General features: G+C 41.5%; 1 protein-coding gene across 1 annotated transcript in view; it reads left to right on the top strand.

Annotated features, from left to right (window-relative positions):
• sema4ab (sema domain, immunoglobulin domain (Ig), transmembrane domain (TM) and short cytoplasmic domain, (semaphorin) 4Ab) overlaps window positions 1-22,834 on the top strand; it is a 47,681-nt gene that overhangs the window by 4,451 nt on the left and 20,396 nt on the right. Inside the window, exons 2-8 of the mRNA XM_075449864.1 lie at window positions 1,264-1,424; window positions 2,028-2,087; window positions 3,403-3,501; window positions 10,664-10,757; window positions 11,574-11,696; window positions 17,970-18,097; window positions 19,750-19,931. Coding sequence (XP_075305979.1) covers window positions 1,264-1,424; window positions 2,028-2,087; window positions 3,403-3,501; window positions 10,664-10,757; window positions 11,574-11,696; window positions 17,970-18,097; window positions 19,750-19,931 — 847 coding nt within the window. The remainder of the gene's footprint in view (window positions 1-1,263; window positions 1,425-2,027; window positions 2,088-3,402; window positions 3,502-10,663; window positions 10,758-11,573; window positions 11,697-17,969; window positions 18,098-19,749; window positions 19,932-22,834) is intronic.

Below are 22,834 nucleotides of genomic sequence, written 5' to 3'. Positions count from 1 at the left end.
ATGTAATAGAATATGTGCAATATTGGTGACAGACTCCACACACCGGTGTTGTGCACTCTAAAACTCCTTTGTAAATATCCTTTTCACGTTATATAACCTTGTGCTGATCTTTTTACCCCAACATGCCCTTCTTATTTAATACTCCTTTTATGTTTTTAAGGGTGATAACGTGTGTGCTTAAATGTGTTGACAGGAATATGACGAACAAATTTGAACTGAATTGAATTCTTGTTTGCTACACAAAATGAATAAAATCTCCAAGGTTTCTGGCATGTTTTGTAAACTGGGGGTGAATACTGATCAGTGAGATCAAAGAGAAATATGTTGGAGGATGTGATTGTCTTGACTGACATGCCTCGTAGTCTATGGTGACAGAACAGGAGGTTGATTTAATAGTTCAATCATGTTACACACAAGGTTACACCACATGATTTGAATGTTATTTTAATTTTGATTTTCAGTGTAGAAAATGTGTTTCCACTTGTATTTCTACAATGCATGATTTTACGTCCTGTGGCATCCTTAGAAAAAGAAAAAATACAACAACAATAAGAGTAATAATGGTTTATTGTTGTTGTAGGAAAATAACGAGATGATATTGAAGCATCATTCAATTGACAGAACAATAAAAAGTGCAAAAAACCCCAAAGTGCAATACAATAGACAATGTGAGAAATATTTCCATTGCAGTGAATATTAGCACCCCGCAGTTCTAACAGAGGTAGCAGAAGGAGGGAGAGAGGGAGAGATGGACTGGACTTATGAAAAAACAAAAAATTGGATTTAAGGATTTCATTCACAAACAAGTTAATCAGCATTGTTTTTTATTAACAAACAAAGCTTTTCAAGTTGCAGTCAGTGGTAAGTGCACACATTGCCAACTACAGATCCAGCTGCTTGCACCGAGCTTGTGCTTTGACCTCTGAATGTTGATTGCCCTGTCCTGTGGCAGATTTCAGTCTGATAACATTTGGATATCTTTAATTGTGTGATATTGGATGAAAATGTGTAATCTCTTTGTTTTTTTTGTTTGTTTTTTTAATGTTTTTTTGAGCTTTTTATGCCTTTAATGACAGGACAGTTGAAGAGAGACAGGAAGCAGGGGGCAGAGAGAGGGGGATGACATGCAGCAAAGGGCCATCCGGCGCGGGACTGGAACCGGGGCCCGCTGCAGCGAGGACTGTAGCCTCTGTACATGGGGTGCCTGCTTAACCCACTACTGACCACCCCGTAATCTCTTTGTTAAATGCTGTCGATTAACAGGTAGTCCTGGAAGACATCACACCGGCTTCAGTGGCCATGACATCAGCAACACCACAACACTGCTTCTCAGTGAAGATGGAGAAATGCTGTATGTAGGAGCCCGGGATGCTGTTTTAGCACTGGATGTTAGCCACAAGGACACCATCATTTTGAGGGACAAGGTAGGACATGTCAATTGCTAACTGACTCAATATTGTCTGCTTGCTACTGTAGTAATAAATCAGTGATGCAAATTTTTTCAATTTAAAGAACTATCCAAACAGCCCTGCTTAGCTTTGTTTGCAAGAAAGTTAGGATGCCATATTGCGTATAAATTGAATCAAATTGCAATGATTTGAAAATCATGAAAATGTACAATTAACTGAAAATAGTAAAATGACACTATTACAAATATTACATCCACTGTTTATGAAAAAAAAAGCAGCACATTTCAAAACAGGTCAAAGGGGCATGATTACCACTTTGTTTCATCACCTTTTCTATTAACAACAGTTTTCAACTTCTTAAGTATTGGAAGCCAAATATTTTCCATTCCTGTTTGTTATAGGATTTCAGCAGCTCAACTGTTTAAGCCCCCATATAAAGAACAGTAAAATAATTGAATATCAGTTTGAACCATTGATAATGTGCATGTGACAGAGAAAAAAAAGGACAGCCCTCCTAATATTTCCAATTTATCCAGAAGAATTGGTGTAAAAAAAGTGCAAAAGCAAATAAATTAACTTTCTATTCTGCACTGATTTGACTCTTTTCTCTTCCTTCAGCTGAAGTGGAGCCCTTCAGACAAGGACCTTGAACAGTGTTCCATGAAGGGCAAGAAAATTGTAAGTGGTTGATTTGTAGATACCAAAAAATGCTATAAACTGTGAGTAACTGTTTCCTCTTGATTTAGGACACAATTCTAACAAGACAAGGATGACAATAAAGAACAGTTTCCTTTAAGGAGCAGAGGAAACACAATTATGTTGATGTTGATTAATTTACAGTTGATAAAGTGAATTTATTGTGGATGAAGCATATGTCTGCTGTATATCTCTGTTCTGCATTTTAGTATTTGATATACCCTATATTACCTAAAGTATTCACTCATCTGTCTTTACACGCATATGAACTTAAGCAACATCCCATTCTTAATCCAGAGGGTTTAATATGACGTCGGCCCACCCTTTGCAGCTACTATAACAGCTTCGATTCTTCTGGGCAAGCTTTCCACAAGCTTTAGGAGTGTTTATGGGAGTTTTTGACCATTCTTCCAGAAGCACATATGTGAGGTCAGACACTGATGTTGGACAGAAGGCCTGGCTCACAGTCTCTGCTCTAATTCATCCCAAAGGTGTTCTATCGGGTTGAGGTCAGGACTCTGTGGAGGCCAGTCAGGTTCTTCCACACCAAACTGGCTCCTCCATGTCTTTATGGAACTTGCTTTGTGCATAAAACACTTAAAAAGTGTTCATTGTTGAAAAATATTCATTGGTTACTCCACTGCTGTAGAGTCCAGTGGCGGCGTGCTTTACACCGCTGCATCCGACGCTTTGCATTGCATTTGGTGAAGTATGGCTTGGATGCAGTTGCCATGGAAACCCATTCCATGAAGCTCTCTACGCACTGTTCCTGAGCTAATCTAAAGGCCACATGAAGGTTGGAGCTCTGCAGCGACTGACTCTGCAGAAAGTTGGCGACCTCTCAGCACTATGAGCCTCAGCATCCTCTGACCCATTTTACCTGGCCGACCACTTCCTGGCTGAGCTGCTGTCGTTCCCAATCTCTTCCACTTTGTTATAACACCACTGACTGCTGACTGTGGAATATTTATCAGTGAGGAAATTTCATGACTGGACTTGTTGCACAGGTGGCATCCTATCATGGTACCATGCTGGAATTCACTGAGCTCCTGAGAGCGAAACATTCTTTCACAGAAGTTTGTAGAGGTTTGTCTGCATGCCTAGGTGCTTGAATTGATACACCTATGGTCATGGAAGTGATTGGAACACCTGAATTTGATTATTTAGATGGGTGAGAGAATACTTTTGGCAATATAGTGTACATTAACTGCTTTAGGCAGACAGTCAGCAGCTGTACATTTTGGTATTACTAAAACATCTAACTTTATGACCTTGTGACCTGTTTTTTTTTTTCAAGGCTGACTGTTCCAATTTCATTCGTGTACTGCAGTTTTTGAATACCACCCACATTTACGCCTGTGGAACATTTTCTTTCAGTCCACGCTGCACCTACATTGTAAGTCTATTTACACAGACATATCTATACTGTGACAGTATACCACTCACTGTTTATACACTTTTTTAAAAACTCAAGAGCTTTATTTGTGATTTTTAATTTTCAAATGTGAAAACCATATGCATGCATGAAAACTGAAGAGTGGATTCATGTCATATGAGTGAGCAGAAAAGTACTTGCAAATGGAAAACTATCATTTTGAGGGACCGTTTATGCCCTGCGAGTGCAAACAATGGGATTCACAAACGGAAGGCATGTTTTTAATAAAGCATTCTTTGTCAATGTGCAAAATAGTTTTCACAGTTCATCTACACATCACCGATGTCTCTTCTTCTCTGATTGGATAATCACATACCCCCTACTTCCAACCAGCAAGTCATGTTCGTGGCAGATGTTGGTTCCAATGTTGGGACCCCCATCCATTTTCTATACCGCTGAATCCGTCGGTCAGGTCGCGGGGGGGGGGGGGGGGGGGGCGGAGCCTATCCCAGCGGTCAATGGGTGAGAGGCGGGGAACACCCTGGACAGGCCGCCAGTCCGTCCATCACAGGGCCACACAGAGACAAACCAGACAAACAACCATCTACGCTCACACTCACTCCTAAGGACAATTTTAGAGACACCAATTAACCTAACATGCATGTTTTTGGACAGTGGGAGGAAGCCGGAGTACCCGGAGAGAACCCACGCATACACGGGGAGAACATGCAAACTCCACACACAAAGGTCCCAGCCGGGAGTGGAACCTGGAACCTTCTTGCTGTGAGGCGACGGTGCTAACCACCACACCACCGTGCAGCCCCCAGATGTTGGTTCCCCACATTGTAATTTCTCTGAACAGCTGCCACCATAGAGTCTTTTTAGCTGCCGCCTGAACACCAGGAACAATCGGGTTTAAATGTCCTTGGCTGGCTCCAGGATTGGTGCAGCTGTAGAGGACCTGAACTGGAATGGACCAATCCCAGACAGGCAACTGCACAGCCTCTGATGAATAGGAAATGAAGGGAGATGAATCAGTCCTGGATGGGTAACCACACAGCCGCTGAAACAAAAAAACCTTGAACAACAGACCATGGGTCGTAACAGCACCAACTCCAATATTAGAGGTATCCATCTCTACAATGAACTGTTTAGGAGTATCTGGCTGAGATAGAATTGGTGCAGAAACAAACCATGATTTTAATTCCTGAAAGACCAACAAAACTTCACAGAGGACCACCTTGTCAGCTTGTTTAACGAGGAAGTGACACTACTGTAGCCCTTTATGAACTGATAGAAATGAGCAAATCCAAGAAATCTCTCTGATAGTTTCCTATTGGAAGGAGTAGGCCACTCTGCCACAGCTTTAACTTTAGCTGGATCTACCATCAATTTGCCCTGGTGTAAACAAATTTCAAAAAGCTTACAAAAATTCACATTTTTCGGCCTAAACATAAAGGTGGTTTTCTAGAAGTCTTTGCAAAACTTTTAACGGTCCTGGTGTTCCTTGGGGTCACGTGAAAAGATCAGAATATCATCAAGATAGGCAAACACAAAATTATTAAAAAAGTCTCTCAATGACATCGTTGATGAGTGCTTGAAAGACTGCAGGAGCGTAATGCCGAAAGGCATGACCAAATATGCAAAATGTCCCAGGGGGGTGTTGAAAGCTGTCTTCCCCTCATCACCTTCTCTAATACAGATTAAATGATAAGCATTGCAAGTCAACTTTAGTGAAGAGTTGGGCACCATTTAGTATCTCAAAAGCTGAACTAAGGAGGGAAAGAGGATACTTTCTTTCTTTACTGTGATGTTTATTTTTATGCATTTTGCAGACGCTTTTATCCAAAGCGACTTACAAATGAAAATGTAACATTAAAGCTAACATCAAAGCTAACGATAACAATAAGCTACATAGAAGGAAACCACTAGTCAGACTCTGTCAGAGGTGACAGGGTAGAGATAGAGTGCAGACATAGAGGGAAGTACAGAAATATAAAGTGCATATAAAGGGCTTTCATCCATTTCGATATGTCAGAGAGACAGTCTGAGATTCGTGCTGAGACTGTGTGGTCATTAAGACAGAGCTGGGTATCGTCAGCATAACTTAGGTATGAGAAGCCATGTGATCGGATGATCTGGCCCAGTGAGGTGGTGTATATGGCAAAGACAAGAGGTCCCAGTACTGAACCTTTGGGGACCCCTGTGGCGAGGTGGTGCGCCGCAGAAGTGTGACCAAGCCAGGATACTTTGAATGACCGACCAATGAGGTATGATTCAAACCAGGAGTGTGCTCTCCCTGTGATGCCCATGCTGGAGAGTATGGACAGAAGGATACAATGGATGTCATTGTCAAACGCAGCCGATAGGTCGAGCATTATAAGTACCGATGATTTAAGCCTTCTTTTAAGGCTTCTGTCACAGTCAACAGAGCCGTTTCAGTGGAGTGTCCACTTTTAAAACCAGATTGGTTTGGATCAAGGAAGTTGTGTTGTGAGAGGTAATCAGTGACCTGCTTAAAGACCGCCCTTTCGATGGTTTTCGACAGAAATGGGAGGAGAGAGACCGGCCGATAGTTCTCCACTTGAGTCGGAGGGAGGGAAGGTTTCTTGAGCAGCGGTGTAACCCGAGCTTGTTTGAATGTGCTATCAGTAAAGCATTAATCACATGTGTGACTGCTGGAGTTACAGTAGGAGAGATGGACTGGAATAAATTAGTGGGAACAGGGTCCAGCGGGCATGTAGTAGGACGGCTACATGTGAGAAGTTTAGATGCACAGCCCACAGTGAGAGGGGTGAATGAAGAAAATGATGCAGTAGAACTTCTGCATGTCGATTTTGTGGTACAAGGTTCGGGTGTGGGCAGTTCGGTAAACTGTTTGCTTATAGCTGCCACTTTGTCAGAAAAGTATGAGGCAAAGATTGTTAGCAGGTGGCGGAGGATTAAGTAGAGTTTTGAAGGTGGAAAAAAGGTTCCGGGTGTCAGTAGTACTGTGAATCTGGTCAATGTAGAAAGCCTTTTTTGCAACAGTGACACTGGATGAGAATGATGACAGTAGTGCATGGAATTTAGTTAGATCTGTAGGATCTTTTGATTTGTGCCATTTCCTTTCGGCAGCTCTGAGGTTGGTGTGCAACACTCGCAGAGTACAGTGCACAGTGAAAATGAGTACACCCCTGTTGAAAAGTAACATTTTGAACAATATTTTAATACACACACAAGTTATTCCCAAAACGTGCATAGAGTAAGTTTAATACAACATCTGTTCAGCTTACAACAGAAAAGAAAGATCAATAATATAACTTAAATGACATATTTGTCCATTTTTGTGAAATTATGCTGGTGCAAAAGTGAGTACACCCCTATGTTAAACTCCCTGAGAATGGGCCGTGTTGGCCCGAAATGTCATGAAATGAAAAGGCATTAAAAGGGAGGTCATCGTTGTGCGTTTCATCCTTGCCTTACATTGAAATTTTACATTTTGAGTCTGCACCAGGCTAAAAGAGACGTGTGTGAGATTTGACTGAAATCCTATGGAGAGTATCATGATCTGCTTCAGTAGTCACAGTACATGTTGACAAGCATGTTTCTTTTGGTGAAATTCAGCTTCCTACTGTTGATGGCATCCATACAGCCCCAAACCATGTCACTCCCACTACTATGCTTGACTTTAAGCATGGGGCACTTTTCTTTGTACAAATCACTTTTTACCACCACACAGGCTTGACACCATCTAAAGCAAATTTGTTCATCTTGGTGTCATCAGATCACAGGACATGGTTCCAGCAATCCATATCCTTAGTTTGTTTGTCTCTGATGAGACAATGATAAACAAATTTGCTTTCGATGGTGTCAAGCCTGTGTGGTGGTAAAAAGTGATTTGTACAAAGAAAAGTGCCCCATGCTTAAAGTCAAGCATAGTAGTGGGAGTGACATGGTTTGGGGCTGTATGGATGCCATCAACAGTAGGAAGCTGAATTTCACCAAAAGAAACATGCTTGTCAACATGTACTGTGACTACTGAAGCAGATCATGATACTCTCCATAGGATTTCAGTCAAATCTCACACACGTCTCTTTTAGCCTGGTGCAGACTCAAAATGTAAAATTTCAATGTAAGGCAAGGATGAAACGCACAACGATGACCTCCCTTTTAATGCCTTTTCATTTCATGACATTTCGGGCCAACACGGCCCATTCTCAGGGAGTTTAACATAGGGGTGTACTCACTTTTGCACCAGCATAATTTCACAAAAATGGACAAATATGTCATTTAAGTTATATTATTGACCTTTCTTTTCTGTTTTAAGCTGAACAGATGTTGTATTAAACTTACTCTATGCACGTTTTGGGAATAACTTGTGTGTGTATTAAAATATTGTTCAAAATGTTACTTTTCAACAGGGGTGTACTCATTTTCACTGTGCACTGTATCATCAAGCCAAGGGTGGGACTGGGAGGATCGAGCGGGTTTGGTGGATAGAGGACACAGACTATCCAGACATGAGCTCAGTGTAGAGCAGAGAGACTCTGTGGTATCATTAACCTCAAGGGAGGAAAATGTGCTGGAGGTCGGAAGATGTTGTTTAGTCCTCTGTAATCAATAAAAGGTCTAAGTGATCTATCCTTCTTATCGACAAAAAAAAAGCCAGCGCCTAAAGGTGAGGAGGAGGGACGTATTATGCCTGCTGCTAGTGAGTCGGAGATGTAACTCTCCTTGGCTGTTTGTTCAGGTTGAAAATGGTTATATAGCTTTTATAGTTATATAGATTTGTGGGGAGGGGAGCCCCAGGAAGCAGATCTATCCCACAGCCGTAAGGTTTATGTGGAGGTAGAGAAACAGTTCTATCTTTGCTGAAAACGTCAACCTGATCCTGATACACTCTAGGTTCACAAGTGTAGTCAGGAGGTTAAAAATATGATACTGTTGTTTAAGATTTGTGGAGAGGCACCGCAGAGCGAAGACAAGAGGGATAACATCAATTCGTTATCCATAAAGTTGGCTTTAACTCTGGAATCTATAAAGGGTTTAAATTTACTAAAGTTAGGACATAGCTCCTGTTAGCTGGGAGTAAAAATGTGGTAGTTAGTAAGGTGGTTCCAAACCCAACCAAGGGGAGAAAATAGAATCCAAAAATGGCAGCTCAGGAGGCAGAAGCAACTCTTAGACATGCAGAGATTGTGGGTAATGTGCAAATAGGCCGGGGAGGCTTGGGGCCTGGCCCAGGCAAACCGGTGTGGAGTAGAGCAGGTCTCAAGGAGAAGAGAAAGCTAGTTGTTGAGAAGGTTCGTAGACAGGAGGGAATGTTAAGGGGTGCAAAGGCAGTGGCTCAGGCTAAGCAGGGACGGTGGTTGAATTGGGAAGGTGTAGAGAAGCTTAGTTGGAAAGAGCTGTGGAGTATGGAGGAAAGGAGTATTAGATTTTTGATAGGGGCAACATATGATGTATTGTCAACTCCCCAGAACCTAAAACTCTGGGTAAATGGAGACCCTTTATGTTTGTTATGTTCAGGTACTGCAACTCTAAGGCATATTTTGTCAGGTTTTAAGGTTAGTCTGTCACAAGCCCGTTATATGTGGTAGCATAACCAAGTAATAAGAAGCTTAGCTGCAGGTATTGAAGATAAACGGAGTCAGGTAAATTTAAGAGGGTCTAAGGTGAAGCGAGTGGCAATTCAGTTTGTTCAAGAGGGGGAGAATGTTAATAAGACGATAAGGAGGCACGGCAGCTTAGAGGATGCCTGTGATTGGGAGATGCAGGTAGATTTAGGGAATAAGCTTGTTGTTCCCCAGGAAATAGCCTCTAAGGCCTGATATAGATTTGTGGTCTAGGAGTAGAATGAGAGTCTATTTCATAGAGCTGACTGTTCCTTGGGAGAAATTAGTAGCAGAAGCATATGAAAGGAAAAAACTTAGGTATGTGGAGTTGGGGGCAGAAGCAGAGCAGCGAGGATGGAAAGTTAGAATCTGTCCAGTGGAAGTAGGATGTAGAGGATTTGTTGCAAAGTCTGTTGTCTCATTGTTGAGGGAGCTGGGTGTAAGTGGACAGAGTGTGAGGAAAATAGTGAAGGAAGTGTCAGATGAGGCAGTAAAGTCCAGTCAGTGGATTTGGATTAGAAGAAGCAATAGCAGCTGGGGGCCCAGCAGGGGGAGCACTTTGGAATAGATGAGGAAGAAAGCCAGGATATTTAAGTGAAGGGTGTGGCCCATGTGAGCCTTTTGAAACCAGACGGTCATTTTAGGTGAGTTGGCCTGCATGGCTTTGTTTTTGCTGGCATTTTTAGTGATTGTAGGACTGTTTAGGTGAGTTTGTCTGCTGAATCTGCTCGTGTGTCTTGTCCTGCCTCCACCTCTGGCACCCTCTATACTTTCATTACCCCCGACCCAAACCAGGGTTTGAATCCCATTCCTACTTGTCTTTACCTCTTCTATTTCTACCCCCTACCCGAACCAGGGTTTGTATCCCCACCCCGCTGTGACTGGTGTGCAGTTGGTGAGGGCTGGGGTAGCTTGTGGTTGTGGGTTCCCACCTGATGACCCCAATGACATGTTAGTCAGCACTGCTCACTGATCTATGTAGGGATTATAAGGAATTATTCACTGAGTCTGGTCCATTTTTTTTTTCTTTAGCACAAGTTTCTTGTGTTTACCTTGAATGAATTCGCTTGCAAATATTGTTCTGTGCAGACGTTGACAGAAATATTACCTTGCAATGATAGTTTTCCATTTGCATGTACTATTCTTCATGTTCATATCCAGTTATAAATGTAAATGGAGCATGTTTTATTGTGCTTTTGAAACATCAAAAACAAGCCCTGCACTCCCCCTACTGGTCACCTACATGTTGCGGCATGCGTACGCAAAACATTAGGCTGGAGATATAGTTACTGTTGCTCTTACTTACTAATCTGTCATGATCTCAAGATCAACAAAATGCTAAACTCTCCAATGGACACCCTGTTTACTATCCCAGTGTGCTGACAACAGTCAGAGTAACAATTGCTTGAGTAAACATGAGGTGAAACAGCAAGTATATTTCCAGCCTTAGATGTCTTCCACAGTGGGCATGAGCCTGAGGTTACATCAACTCACTCAGAAAAATACTAAGCTTGCAACTGATGTGGTTTGAGATTAGCTTTTAGCTTTTGGTTTAGCAGCTTGACTTTTTTAATTTTTCTGCCCAGAACTCAGAAACATTGACAATGAGCCCTAATGCTGAAGAAGGAAGAGGTCGCTGTCCCTATGATCCCTACCAGCGCAACACTGCTATTATTGTGGGTAAGGCAATAATGACATGGCTACTAAAATAGAATCATTTGCATGGGTGAGTTTCAAAAAGAATTTGGCAAATACCTTGTGTATGTGGAGGAATTGTATCCAAAGATATGACATCTATTAGGATTTTAATGTTGGAACAATCTTAATTTTGGTTCTTGCATAGCTTGTTTTTGAAAAAAAAATTTAAAAAAGTTTTTTTTTTTTTTAAACTTTTTTAATCATTTCACAAATTTCTTCAAAACAGTAATTTCCACTTGAGAGAGTAGTCATTCATGATTACTTTCACTATTCACAATGAATATTTGCTGCAATGAACTAGCGACCCATTCAGGGTGTAGCCCGTCTTTCGCCCAGTGGCAGCTGGGATGGGCTCCAGCTGCACTGCAACCCTGAATTGGATTAGGTGGGTATAGAAAATGGATGGATAGCTTTTATTTGGAGAGAAATGTAATGTTTGTGATGAATTTATTGACTTTGCCTATTTGTTAATATTTTCTTATATGTATATTAATATATTTGCCTGATTTATTAAGAAAGAAGATCAGTTCAAGGCATGGACTGACTGTACAGTTTAACCGTTTTTATATATATATATATATATATATATATATTATTTTTCATAGAAAACTAGTACGAACTTTGTGGGAAATAAAAAATTGGATTGACATTATGAAATGCAGAAAAGACTGATGTAACAAAGTAAGATTTACATAAAACTGCAAAGTATTCATCCAATATAAAGGACAAGTCTCAATATTGTTTCTGTCCTTAAGTGTTGCCCTTAAGGATTATGTGAAGTTTTCTTATGTTCTTCAGATGGAGAACTTTACACTGGCACTGTGGCAGACTACAGGGGAAATTGGCCAGTCATATCCCGGCACCTCAGTGAGGGTAGGCGTGTTGACCTTAAGTTGGATGATACATTGGGATGGCTTGAAGGTGAGTGAATTGTCTCTCACTTCAAACATTCAAAAACCATAACAGTGTTGAATAGACTTTTTAACAATCATTCATAATTCAACATCACAAACAAGGTCTTTTGTGTCCTTTTGGTTCTAATCATTTAGTAGTTTTTATACAATTTGGAATATGAGAGTGCCAGTTCACTGAACTGGAATGACTGATTAATAGCATCATCCTACAAAACTGGGAGAATTAAAGACAACCAGGCTATACGGCCATGTTTCTTTTAATATCATCAATTTTGATGGGAACAGATACAGACATGGTGGCAAGTTCTTTGTGTTTTAGCGGAAGATTCCTGAAAAACAATACAGTCATGTGAAAAAAGGCATATACACCCTTTAATTCTATGATTTTGTTGTGAGGTATGTTAAGTGGAGGTGTGGGACCCAATTGCACAACCAAAAACACAAAATCATGCAGGGGTGTAATGAGGTAGGACCGATAGAAGTGGAGACTTTACGATGAATATCTGACAGTGAGGAAAACCAAACATACAGAGAAGAGAATAAATCCTGAAAAGTTGCACCTGAGTCAGTCAAACTTAGATCAGATGATCAACAAAAACAGGAAGTATGAACAAACCAAGACGAGTCCAAGAAAACTAGAAGATCTCAATGAAAAACAATCAAGGAAGAATATGAAAACCGATAAAGTAAACAAAGACTATACTAGATATTATGTATCAGAATATGATAAAAACAGAATTCGTTCCTCACCAGCTCTTAAAACTATGACCGGCATTTATTTCAAGAACCTATTTTTGTGCAGCAGTAACTTAAAGTAATAATAAATCCAAACACTGGCAAAAATTCTCATCGAACAAGTCTTCAAAGATCTGATTTGTATCAGTGACATCATCTCAGTGACCCACATCAAAAAGGAGGGGGCAGTCAAAGATTTCCATTCCTTTAGAATTAGTCTTTTGGCATCAACCATACCTAGCTCTAGAGGCCGCCGCATTATCGCAGGATGATCCTTGCTGGTCCGTGAGATGCCAAGAATGGCCAGTCCTGCATCAGGCTTAAGAAGCGTTTTGTAGGCTTTAGAGTACCAATCAAATATCTTACACCAAAAGCCGGTTAATGAGGAACAGAACCAAAAAGCATGAGGTAGCGTGCCATCTGCCATTCTACACCTGTCACAGATTGGTGAAACAGAAGGGTAGATCCTATGCAACCTAACTTTGGAATAATGTAAGCGATACACAACCTTAAATTGCATAAGTTGGTGTCTACTGTTTACGGAGCAAGAATGAATTTTAGCCTGGCACTCATCCCACATAGATTCAGGCAATTCCATACCCAGTTCCTCTCCCCAAGCATCCCTAAGCTTCACAGTTTGTGCCGTTATACAGTCATCAAACAAGTGTACAATTTTAGAAATTTCAAAATGTCTGATTTTGGATTGAGTGTAATACCGAAATTGTAAATACCAAAAGAAATGCGCATGAGGTAGATCATATTTCCCTTTCAGCTGAACGAATGATGCAAATTCTCTGTCGATGTAGAAATTTTCAATAAAAACCAAACCCTTCCGACTCCAGATGATGTATCTATCCAAGGAGGCAAAAAGAATGGTTAAAACATATAGGTGTTTGTACCAGAAAGTTTCTAATCTGGTTCAAGATTCTCACAGAATGCACAAAACAAAGTGTCCAAAGCAACTCAGGGTTGTCAAACTTAGAAAAAAGCACAACCGGTAAGGAGGAGACATTAACAGAGTTAGCTTCCATCTTGAGCCATAAAGTGGCCGTGGGGGTCAGATTCTCTGAGGCCGCCTGCCACCAGTACAGCAGGACTCTGATATTAGCAGCCCAATAATAATGCCTGAAAGGTGGCAGACCCACACCCCCACAGCCATCTTGGCCTTCTGTAAATCCGCCTTTGAGATTCTGGGATTCTTATTACTCCAAATATAGGAAATAATAACGGAATCTAACCCCCTAAAAAAGGCAGAAGTAAGAAAAAAATTGGGAGATTTTGACATGGGTAAAGAAATCTGGGGAGAGAGACCATCTTAAAGGTAGGGTAGGAGATCCTGGATTTGGAGTCCAGCGAAGCTGCATTTTGAAAATACACAGGTAAAAAGTCCCAACCCTTTTCTTCACTTTCCCCCCGAAGGCACGCCTCTAGAGTACATGAATGCGCACGAGCACGAAGGTGCACGAAGGTGCACGAGCGCTGTTCTGACAGCAAGCATCGATCGTTGCCGTATTTAGTATTTAGTATTCAGTTTATGCTCACTATACGTTTAATAATGCTAGGTGCTAGCCAAGCTGGCTCTAGTTTAGCTTCCTGCCAAGCTTCTGGACGCGTAATTCGTTCACGGAGCAGGGTACGCGCACAGGGGGAAGGAGGGGGAGGGAGGAGCAGATTGCAGTTTGATAGACGGCATCAGTATCCAATCATTGTGAACGGTCCGTTTACAATGATTGGATACTGTTTTTCCTAGATTGTACGTTCTAGAGGCCACTAAAACTTTTCATATTTGTGTCAAAACTTTTAATTAATTGGTTGCAATGGGGGTGTGAAGAGTATTTCAAGCAATATGTAAAAAAATGTTCCAGAAAAAGATCCCCTACCCCGCCTTTAATAGAGTTTATGCGGCCAATCATGGATAGAGGTAGGAGCCTCCAATATTCAATACTTTGTTTAAGTTTCACTATAAATTTTTCAAAGTTTGACTTGAATATTAATATCGGATTTTTGGGTATAGTCAAACCAAGATAGCTAAGGTGATCCTCAACCACTTTGAATGGAACAGTTTCCAAAAATCCTGGCAAATATGATGCAAAGAGAGGCATAAAATCATTCTTAGACCAGTTGATCATATGTCTGGATATTTTTCCGAAAGAGTTTATCAATTCAAGGAGAGGTACAGTATCACGTCATCAGCGTATAAACTAATAAGCGTTTCCACTTCTCCCACCTGAAGACCCGTAATGCCGGGTGTGCTCTCTTACTTTCAGTGCAAGTGGTTCTAATGCAGTGGCGAAAAGGGCTGGGGAGAGGGGGCATCCCTGCTGGACTGAGCGCTGTAAGGGGATTGGTACTGATCTGTCACTATTAGTCAGAACGGCGCATGAAGGACTAGAATATATCAACTTTACCCAGGAGATGAAAATTTCACCAAATCCAAATCTGCGCAATAACTCAAACATTTAAGGCCACTCAACCTGGTCAAAGGCTTTCTGCGCATCAAGTGACAGGATTGCTGCCCCTCCCACCCCATCATGATCAGCATACATCGTACTGAGAAGGCGCCTGACATTTGAAAAGGAGAACCTACCAGGAATAAATCCTGCCTGGTCAGGATGGATAATAGAGGCCAAATGCATATTTAATCGCAGTTGCCAAAATTTTAGCAATTATCTTTCTGTCAATTCATTTTGAAGTGCAATTGGCCTGTAGCTAGCAGGCTCAGTTTCTTCCCTGTCCTTTTATAAAATAAGGGACATGTTAGCTTTATACAGGGTGTAAGGGACATTTAAGTTGAATATCGAACACAGTGAGTTTGAGTGTGTGTGTGTTGCAGAGGGGGTGGTTCACGTGCGTGTGCGTAAAGGTGTGGACTCACCGGTGACACAGATGTAAGAGAGTCAGGATTGGGAGTAGCCGTAATTTTGTTGACCGACACGCCACGCCACTCATTTATTCATTCATCACCTTTTGTTTCCGTTTAATCCGCTGGTTTTCATCTTTATATTAATTCATCTTTGCTGCGCTGTGATAACTCTGTGCGGTTTGATTATAATAAATGCAACAAAAGCATATTTTGGATCTCAGCGTATCTCTTGCCATAAACCAGTAGCGCGTCACAAATAAAGGAACCTGAGGACCCAACCTTAAACTCTGAGCGGCTAAAAGGTTTGTGTTGGAAGCCGCAACACAGGGTTTTAGGCAAGACGTTCTCATTTTTAGAATTAGAGATCATCCGGAGCAAAAGCGGAGCCAAAATGTGGCAAAACTTCTTGTAGAATTCGCTGCCGAACCCATCCGGCCCTGCTGCCTTGCCTGACAGAAATGATTTTATTGCAGCAATTACCTCCTGCAAATTAAAGTTAGAGTCAAGCTCAGACCTAGCTGCATCATTTAGCCTGGGCACTTTTTCTGAGAGCAGAGGAGTGGGAAATTATATCTCCACGCGTGACAACCTTTAGTGTTTCTCAAAGTGTCTGACACACACCCGTTATCGTTTATTTCTATAAATTCCTTCAATTTAACTTCAATGGTTTCAGTGAATCATCACTGAGAAAAGTGGGGTTGAAACGCCTGCTTTGGGAAAGAGAGTTTTAAGGATAATGTCACAGGACAATGATCAGAAACCAGTATGTCATGGTATTTCAAATTCGTTATACAAGAGATTAAATTGGAACCTGTCAAGAAATAATATATCCTATATCCTACTAGGAAAGCTCTTACGTTTTCCTAGTTTTGTCCTATTTTGCTGTATTTGCAGTATTTCGGGCTCCCACCTTCGGGCATTTAGTTTGTGCTGTTAAAAGCCAATTACAACACATTAGCAAGAGGACTGTAAAAACACAGTAATCAGTTAAATTTAACAAAAATGGAGCCACACACATATTCAGCAGGGAGAATAAAGATTTGACACAGCAACATTATTTTCAGTAAAGGTATTTCTAATGGATCTATTGACACAAAAAATCACCACATGCCAATATCAACTCTAGTATTTCATTCATACAAAGACATCTAAACATTAAAGTCCATAAATTGAATTAGGTGTAATAAAGTGAAATGACAGTATTGAACACATGAAGACAACAAGGTGCAAAATGGCATAGAAAGCCAGGAATCACCTGAAATCTGTGAGTATTGAGAGAGAAACCCTGCCCCGATCAGTGCTAATTGATATCAGCTGGTTTTGTCCCAATTACTGGCCGAGAAAGGCTTCTTATTACCCAGGAGTCACACAGAAAAGATTCTGAATTCTGAATGTTCCTGTGAGCACTGTGGGGGCCATTATCCGGAAATAAACTGGCCACGATCAGGTGCTCCACGTAAGATATCTGACAGGAGTCCAAAAATCAATCAGAAGAGTTCTCAAAGAGCCAAGAACCACTCGGGCAGAACTTCAGAAAGACCTTGCATCAGTAGTTACTGTTGTTTCAAAGAAAAGCATAAGCAATGCACTCAAGTGCCATGGCATCCATGCATGCTCACCACGCTCGTTTAAAGTTTGCGAAACAACATTTAGAGAAGCCTGTGGATTACTGGGAGACTAGTATGGTCAGATGAAACCAAAATGGAACTTTTTGGCTGTCCTTATACACACCAAGATGCAGAGACTGTAAGACAATCTGGTAAAGTCTGGAGCTCCTGCAGGTCCTTAAGAGGCCAGCTCTAAGGAGCAGCAGGTGTGCTGGCAGGAGCAGTCCAGACTCCGCCCTGGACTCCGCCCCGGACTACTTCCTGGACTACTTCCTGGACTACTTCCTGGACTACTTCCTGGACTACTTCCTGGACTACTTCCTGGGCTGTGTTTGAAACCGCATACTTCTCCTACTACTCCTACTACTCCTACTAATTTTAACTTTTTTAAGTTCCCGGATGTATACTAGATGCATACTAGATTCGCCGAAATGTTGAGTATTCATCATGAGGTTACTTGTCATACTCAAACTACCCAAGATGCAAAGTAATTTCCTGTCAAAACGGCAGTTTCAAGCTAGCTACAATGAGGGTAGGTTCACTTCCTGTTTTCAAAACAAAAGCACCAATTGTATCGTAATGGCTTTCCCTATGATAAAAGGCAATGGGTATTTCGTTTGTGAAAATAACCGGAAGTGCGTTGCTCACTGCGGCTAGCTTTAGTAGCGCCGAATTCGTGGGAACAAAATTGTAAATAGACGGTATTTTGTCAGATTTTCAACACGTTGGGGGTCTAAACGACTACTTTCTCACCTGAAAATGTTTCAAATGTTGCTAAAGTTATATATTTACAGAGTTTATAGCTTAAGCGAAATCAGCTTCAGGCCGGCTGATTTCGGCTCGGGCAGGAGCGAAGTGCATTGTGGGTAAAACCCTCTGCATACTGTCTGATCGAATGAGTATGGATGGATGGATGGATGGATGGCTTGATGGCAACATCTGGTGCAAATTTCATGTCAATAGCCCACTTAGAAATACCTTAACTGAAAGAAATGTTAATGTGAGGTTCACTCAGCAGAACATGGGCATGTATTTTCAGCATTTTTTGCCACTGTTTGCTTTTTGTTTGCAATAGATCCGACCTTCATCAGCTCCAGCTTCATTCCACATGAAGATAAAATCTACTTTTTCTTCAGTGAAGTGGGCAGAGAGTATGACTTCATCGACAAATTTATTGTCTCTCGTGTTTCTCAGATCTGCATGGTAAGTGTAAAATAAATGCTCATAATTCGACAACCTCACGCAAAAACAATTGTTTGTGTCGACATTTATCTTTTTTTGTAGTCAGAACTGTTAAACCTGTAAAATGATACAGATAGACTGCCTCTTACAACAGGAACAAATATTTTGAAGGCCAAAAATCCAAGACATTGCAGGCTTTTCATCTACATGGGTTTTTCTTTGCACATGTCATGCATGCATGTTTTCATTTCCATATTTATTTTACCTCTAACATTTTTGCATAATTAACTTCCAAGTTACAGTTGTTCTAAAATAATCAACTAAATCTTTGTGAGACCAGTAATTATGTTTCTTCTTCATACTGTCAATTTTGTTTTGTTGTTGTTGATGTTTTAAACAGTTAATATATAGTTATTAAGTTTTGAAAGGCTCCATTATGTATTGTGGTGATTGTAATATTCTGATTCCCTTATAGTTCCAGAATGGTGCCACACAGTGGCAGCTTGCTGCAGTAGCTCTGAACATACCGTCTTTCTTTGCATCTTCATGAGATTTCTTACTGAGCTGTTTTTTTTGAGGCCACACATTTTTCTGTGCTGGTTTGGATACTGTGTTGCTGGAGTGATTTCTGCTGGTGGCTTTGACATTTTTTGTTATAATGCTTAACCTTTGCAACTGGAAATGCGTTTTTATTTATAAAACACATTTTATATATAAAACACAATAAAAATAAAATGAATTAAAAATAAAATAAAACACAAATATCCAGTGAACAAATAACAACTGACAACAAAAAATCACGGATCAAAAGAAAAGAGTAATCATTTTTACCATCTGCAAGACACCTGGCAGCTCTCTCTTTGTGCTGCTGTGTGGGGTTGACAATTGCGATTAAGTTAAAAGCAATAAACTAGCCTTATTATGTCAGAGAATCCAGATTATCAAAAACTGTAATCCAACACAGCTCGCAGGATACAGTGTAATCCATCCCTTCATGTTATCATCGTTATAGGTTTGTTCCTGAAGCCCACAGAACACTATTATTGGTGGCGGGGAAAGATGGGTGAGGGTGTGCTTGCATAAGAAAAACCTGTTTAAACCTTTTTAGATTTGGTGGGGTAAAAAAGTTGATAATATTCAGCTCAGTTCACGCTTTATCATTTTTAAGTCCTCTGTCACCTAAAACTAAAACACCTGTTTTCATTTAGTGGAAACCTCACAACACAGATGATACAATATTTATTTATTCGTTTATAAATGTTGTACATTCATGTTGTACACACATGTATATATATATATATATATATGTATATATATATATATATATATATATATATGTGTATGCGTGTATAGATATACAGTAGACAGATATATAAAACATTATTCCAGAATTGCTCCAGAGTTTGTTGACACAGTGGTTTTCAGATTGCTGAACCTCTGCCCATCTTTACTTCTAAGAGACTCTCTCTTTAATGTGTTCTTTTTATATCCGATCATTGTTTTGACTCGTTGCCAAAATAACCTAATAAGTCGCAACATATTTTTCAACCTTTTTCTTTATAGTACCATCAACTAAATGATCCATGATCCACTGAATGAAAGGTATCACACCAATAAGCTGCAAAGCTGTATTAGCTGTGTTATGCTGATGAATTTTTCCTCTCATGTGTCAGAGTGACGTTGGAGGTCAGCGGACTTTGCAGCGACGATGGACCACGTTTGCCAAAGCTCAGCTGTTGTGCCAGACTGCCAGTGAGCTGCCATATAATGTGATCCAAGATATAGACATCCTACCACCAGCAGAGGGAGCTCCTGCAGATGACACACTCTTTTATGGCATTTTCACCTCTCAGTGGTTAGTAATCTTTAACACCTTATGCTTCTTTCTGGAGATTCTGGAGAGTCCATATATTGCATTTGAATAAAACTCAAATTATACAGTATAGTTGTATAAACTTTATAAAACGAGGAAGTCAGCGCTTTATACATTTTATAGTGTATAAAGTATACTGAAGCTCAGATTTTAACTAGGAAATACTGTATTTTATTTTTTCAACAACACTATATCAGAAATGATGGTTTGAAGGAATAAGCCATTAAGACCAGTTCCTCAGTAGGCTTTACCAAGCATGTTCCTCATTAGTCTGAATCATTTCCTTACTTCTCATATCTGTGTCTTTTCCTCAAACCTTAGTCCCTAATACTCAAGATGCAACAAGAGAGGAATCAAGGAAACATGCTTTTTGAAAAACAGGCCTTTTCTGTGAGCAATCGTCTGACATCATAGTGGCTGTTGACTGGCTGATGCAGCTCTTTATTTTTGCAAAACAGATTTTTTTTTTGCCCATGCTTTATAAACAGATTAAAATATTTTTTTAAATATTTTACACTATCATTTGTTTAGTGATGAAAATGGTCCAGTATTACAGAACTAAGTGTAGCCTCGTGCAGCAGTAATTGTTACTGTTGCGAAATGTTGGGCCAATCGGAAGGTAAAAGGTTTAATTTCCGGCTACACCAGACGACATTTCAAAGTTCTTCTGTAAGATGCTGAATCACACATGCAGCCTATAGAACTATATAGATTCAGAAGTGGTGTATAGATAGAACTGATTCAAGCTCTTTGGTTTTCTCATATTAACAGCTGTATTTAGGCACCTCCATGGTATACCTGCTGAATTAAAGTCAGAACTTTGACTTGGACAATACAAACTTTATTAATCCTGATTCTTCTTGATTGTTATGCTGTTGGATGAGCCATTTTCTCCTTGACGTTCAGTTCATGAACATATGTCTATACATTTTCATTCATAATATTCTGGTGTATTACAAAATTTTATATTTAATCAGTGATATTAAGCCATCCTAACCCTTATGCAGCAAAATAGGTTCGCACCACGGTGCTACCACTACAATTCTACAATTTTCTCTGCAGATGGGATAAGGCTCTTATCCCGTAATGCAGTGTTATCCAGTCTCCAGACATAATGTCTCAAACCAAAAGTGCTATCTTGGACTCATCCGTCCACAAAAAAAAATTGCAAAAGCCTTTTGGCTTTTTTGCAGATCAGTTGCTTTCTTCTTGCAATTCTACTACACAAAACATTAGCGATGAGAGTCATTCTGACTGCAAACTTATGAACATCAGTCAAAGGACACAAGCTATTAACTGCTTCTAAGTTACTTTTGTGACCTCTTGCAGTATTACATCTTTTACAAGTGGACTGATCTTTGTCAAGCACTTTTAAGTTTTGAGTTTCCTCCATTTATATACAAAGCGCCTGACTGGATTGGCAGACTCCAAACTCCATCCATCCATCCATTATCTGTCGCTTGTCCGGGGGTCGGGTCGCAGGGGCAGCAGCTTGAGCAGAGAAACCCAGACGTCCCTGTCCCCGGCCACTTCCTCCAGCTCTTCTGGGCGGACCCCGAGGCGTTCCAAGGTCAGCCGAGATACATAGTCTCTCCAACGTGTCCTGGGTCTCCCCCGGGGCCTCCTCCCAGTGGGACGGGCCCGGAAAACCTCACCAGGGTGGCGTCCAGGAGGCATCCTAACCAGATGCCCGAGCCACCTCATCTGACTTCTCTCGATGCGGAGGAGCAGCGGTTCTACTCCGAGCCCCTCCCGGATGACCGAGCTTCTCACCCTATCTCTAAGGGAGAGCCCAGACACCCTGCGGAGGAAACTCATTTCGGCCGCTTGTATTCGCGATCTCGTTCTTTCGGTCACTACCCACAGCTCGTGACCATAGGTGAGGGTAGGAACATAGATTGACCGGTAAATCGAGAGCTTCGCCTTCTGGCTCAGCTCCTTTTTCACCACGACGGGCCGGTGCAGAGCCCGCATCACTGCAGACGCCGCACCGATCCGCCTGTAAATCTCCTGCTCCATTCGTCCCTCACTCGTGAACAAGACCCCGAGATACTTGAACTCCTCCACTTGGGGAAGGATCTCATTCCCGACCCGGAGAGAGCATTCCACCCTTTTCCGGCTGAGGACCATGGTCTCAGGTTTGGAGGTGCTGATTCTCATCCCAGCCGCTTCACACTCGGCTGCAAACCTCTCCAGTGAGAGCTGAAGGTCACGGCCTGACGACGCCAACAGAACCGCATCGTCCGCAAAAAGCAGAGACCCGATTCTGAGGTCGCCAAAACGGACCCCCTCAACGCCCTGGCTGCGCCTAGAAATTCTGTCCATAAAAATTATGAACAGAATCGGTGACAAAGGGCAGCCCTGACGGAGTCCAACCCTCACAGGAAACATGTCCGACTTACTGCCGGCAATGCGGACCAAACTCTGACACCGGTCATACAGAGACCGCACAGCCCATATCAAGGAGTCCGGCACTCCATACTCCCGGAGCACCCCCCACAAGAGTCCCCAAGGGACACGGTCGAATGCCTTCTCCAAGTCCACAAAACACATGTAGACCGGTTGGGCGAACTCCCATGCTCCCTCCAGGATCCTGCCGAGGGTATAGAGCTGGTCCACTGTTCCACGGCCAGGACGAAAACCACACTGCACCTCCTGAATCCGAGATTCGACTATCCGGCGGATCCTCCTCTCCAGTACCCCCGAATAGACCTTACCAGGGAGGCTGAGGAGTGTGATCCCCCTATAGTTGGAACACACCCTCCGGTCCCCTTTTTTAAAGAGGGGGACCACCACCCCGATCTGCCAGTCCAGAGGCACTGCCCCTGATGTCCACGCGATGCTGCAGAGGCGTGTCAACCAAGACAGCCCCACAACATCCAGAG

This window comes from Odontesthes bonariensis, chromosome 18, assembly GCF_027942865.1.
Source record: "Odontesthes bonariensis isolate fOdoBon6 chromosome 18, fOdoBon6.hap1, whole genome shotgun sequence".
In the NCBI taxonomy this organism is placed as follows: domain Eukaryota; kingdom Metazoa; phylum Chordata; class Actinopteri; order Atheriniformes; family Atherinopsidae; genus Odontesthes; species Odontesthes bonariensis.
This window is presented reverse-complemented; position numbering and strand designations above follow the sequence as displayed.